The 3713-nt window shown below is 30.7% G+C and overlaps 1 protein-coding gene across 1 annotated transcript; it reads left to right on the top strand.

The window, feature by feature from the left end:
• Positions 1-1340: 1340 nt before the first annotated feature.
• On the top strand, positions 1341-2291 carry LOC141639289 (uncharacterized). The gene is made up of 2 exons (XM_074448448.1): positions 1341-1494; positions 1660-2291. The coding sequence occupies exons 1-2, from the start codon at positions 1341-1343 to the stop codon at positions 2289-2291; spliced, it is 786 nt and encodes a 261-aa protein (XP_074304549.1).
• Positions 2292-3713: the final 1422 nt, after the last annotated feature.

Raw genomic sequence — 3713 nt, 5'->3', positions numbered from 1 at the left:
ATTAAAATGAATACAATTGGGAAGTAATATTGTTCTTCATCAACTTTTAATGATTGGTGACTAGAGTTTGACATTCATTGTCGTGTGACGGTGGTGATCGATTGACCCCTAGGTCATACCTAAAGGGCAATACTCTTAATTGATAATTTAATTAATCGTATAATGTTACGAGTTAATTAAATTACTTGAAAATTGACGGACGATTTTGGAAGTAAAATTTACGTATCAAATTGAAATGTGATTAAATGAGATACGTCCCGAGTAATTGAATTGTATCATTACTTGGATGAAATAATTGTTTAATGTAACAATTAAATTGAATGAATTGTTATAAATACAATCAGTTGTGATTTATAAATTGGTAAAATTTTTGGCACAAGTAAATATGAAATTACTAAGTCAATTTTTGTATGTGACGTATTTTTATTAATACGTTGATTTTTAATATGTTAAAAATACATAACAAATATATGTGACATGTGACATGTAACACATAGACAATTGACAAAAATAATATGGAATCCATATTATAGAATGGGCCGAAAATTAGAAGGGTTTATACTAATTATATGTTGCTTGTAATTAGTGGAAAACACAATGATTAAAAGGAAACCTAGCCATGCAAGCCTATTGTTCCTTGTGAAGAACAATTTCTCCATGCATTGGCTCACCCTAAAGCTCCTCTTACACGGTTTTGGGGAAGCAAATGTGATCATTGTTTTTTCTTTAATTTTGCCTAATAATATACTAAAGGTAGTGTATTATTTCCATTCCATTCACTCATCCAAAAACACAAGTTCTAGTGAGAAGAAAAATCCTCTCTTCTTCTCTCTTAAAAACCGAAATTTATAAGAGTTTTATAAAAGTTTTTGGTTCAATTTTCTACTAAAATTAATATTATACTAGTATTGTAATATTAATTAGATTAAGTGTTAAGCCTTGGGTATAATACATAGGGAGAGATCTTACACTTAGATCTTTATTCTTCCATTGGAAAAGCTCAAGAACAAGAAGAGAAAGGTGATCTCTCTTGTGCCCTAATAGCCGAAATCTACTATGTAAGGACATGATTTCTCCTCTATTTATATTATTGTTTGCATGCATAAGATCCGTAATTAATTTTATGACAAATTATTTAGACATATAAGAGTATGTTAACATGTATATGAATCTACATTTCTTTCAGTACAGTCCAACGTTGGGTCGAAAAAGGTGAATTAAAGAGACATAGCAACCCAATACACCCCTCATTGACAGATTCAAACAAATTGCAAAGGCTTTTGTTTTCACTTGAATCAATTTCTGTCGACATAGCTAAAAATCTCATTAAATTCAAAGATATGTCATGTCAAGTTCACATTGACGAGAAGTGGTTTTATCTAACAACAACGGATACTTACTACATTGTTCTAGGTGAAGAGGAACCACATCGTTCATGTCAATCAAAGAGGTACATAACGAAGGTCATGTTCATGTCTTTGTGGGGAGAAGATGGTGAGCTACTTTTTGATGGAAAAATAGGAGTATGGCCTTTCATTGAACATGTTCCAGCAGCAAGGAAATCCAAACATAGGGAGGCAGGCACAATAGTCACAAAGGCTATTGATTCCATTACAAGACAAGTTACAAAAGACTGCATAATTTAGAAAATCATTCCAGCAATCAAGGCTAAGTGGCCTGCTAATGCAAGTAAGAACATATACATCCAACAAGATAATGCAAGACCACATATTTCTGACCTTGACCCAGATTTTAGGGCTGCTGCCAGCTTAGATGGTTTCAATATTCATCTTATTTTTCAACCACCTAATAGTCCTGATTTGAACATAAATGATTTAGTATTTTTTAGGTCTTTACAAACACTTCAGAATGATGAAGTTGCCTCTACAGTTGATGAATTGGTGGGTAATGTTATGACAGCTTTTATAGATCATGACTCAATGAATTTGAACTTCAATTATCTTACTCTACAATCAGTCATGGTGGAAATCATGAAATGTAGGGGACATAATGATTTCAAGATTCCTCATATGGGGAAGGAGTCACTACTAAGACATGGATTACTCCCAGTTAATCTCACAGTAGATGTAACTTTAGTGAAGAAATGTTTGGATTATTTGGATCAAAATGGGTTTGGTAGTTCTCTGACTGTGCTAAGAGAGGGAGTTGCTCAATTGTTTACAATAGAAGTAGAAAATCTGCCAGGGGAAGGGGAGATGCTACAGATGATTGAAGCAGCTGAAGTCAATGAAGTAGGGGATTTGTTTTGGTTTGACTGTTATGCATGTTAACTACCTAAACATCAAAATGCAATAGTGGTTTTTATTTTTGGTTAATGCAGTCAAATGTAATCATGTGTAATGAAATCCAAGAATGTTTTACTTATTCACATGACATGTTAAGACATTCTGTTTTGTAATTATAATGTTCAACTGGCTACTTGGTGGTTGAATATAGTCACTCATCATTTAGAACATCATACACAAAATACCACATCATTGTTGGCAACAGCATCTTAAGCTCTCAGGGACTAGCACCCTCTCGTCATTGAGCTTACAAATGACCCCAGTTAATTAATTAAGGTCACCAAAAATCATTGCCTAATTTGAAAAGACAATCTAGAAAATATTGATATGATATTCTTTCTGTTATGTAATTACCTAAAATTACAAAACAAAATTTTAAACCGCTACTTGAAATTCGGGTTCTACTGACGACAGTATAAATTTTCATAAGAATCTTAATTAATATCCCTATATTTTTAAGTAGTATAACCATACCATTTTAGTTAATTGAAATATTATATTCAAATTCTAAATGAAAATAATAGTCACAATTCTCGGCCAGTTTTGAATAATAAAACTGAAATATTACACTTACCGCTTATATATCAGTCATCTCACTCCCTCACTTAAAATTTCTTCATTGCTTTTCAGTTTCCATAATTTTGCAAAAAAAAAAAAAAAAAAAAAAACAATCGTAGAGTTTGTACTCCATCTTTTTTTGTAATTTAACAATACACACTTGGATGATTCTACATCAATTGATATGTGAATTTAGTGAAACGAGTATATTCTTTTTTTTTTTTCATAATAAGATGAATGTAATAGATAAGCTAGATGATGGCAGATGTCATTGAGTTTTTGCTAATGAAGATGGCAAAAATTGCCTAATTGGGAATATAATTCTTATTGTATGTCACTATTAATCTTTTTAATGATAAGTCTCCGTTAAAATGATATTATCCTTCTTGAGCTTGAGACGACTTGAGTACATACTACTTGAGTATATAAAAAGAAAAAACAATATATTTGTCTTATATACATATGTGATATAATACTTGACCCGTATTAAGTTTAACGGCAAGTGTCGTCTTAAATGAGAATTTATGATCTCTCAATCGGTACATATTTTTTTTTAACAATTGTATGTATTCTATATAGGAAAGACATAATGTGTGTCATTCATGAGACAGTTAATTGCAAATTAGGTTAGTTTTACAAGGATAATTAATAAAATGTAAATATCATTTCAATTATTGGAAGATAATTTGACCTAAAAAATGTTGTACCGAGTACTTAACATCACCTTAGCAACGAAGTTGAAAAAAAAAATAGATGATATAGATTATCAAAAAATCAATTTAGATACTTAATTAGTATTATTTTCGATTTATATAAATTGGAATGTTTTTAAAAAATTATCTAACAACT

Source organism: Silene latifolia, unplaced genomic scaffold (assembly GCF_048544455.1).
Source record: "Silene latifolia isolate original U9 population unplaced genomic scaffold, ASM4854445v1 scaffold_324, whole genome shotgun sequence".
In the NCBI taxonomy this organism is placed as follows: Eukaryota; Viridiplantae; Streptophyta; class Magnoliopsida; order Caryophyllales; family Caryophyllaceae; genus Silene; species Silene latifolia.
The sequence above is the reverse complement of the archived record's forward strand: the minus strand, read 5'-3'. Positions and strand labels throughout refer to the sequence as shown.

What these genes read in the sequence shown, in the direction of transcription:
- LOC141639289 (XM_074448448.1), top strand. Translation starts at nt 1,341, where the DNA reads ATGTCATGTCAAGTTCACATTGACGAGAAGTGGTTTTATCTAACAACA. An exon ending in GTCTTTGTGGGGAGAAGATG is followed by an intron (nt 1,495 to 1,659) that starts GTGAGCTACTTT and finishes AAATCATTCCAG; the next exon opens with CAATCAAGGCTAAGTGGCCT.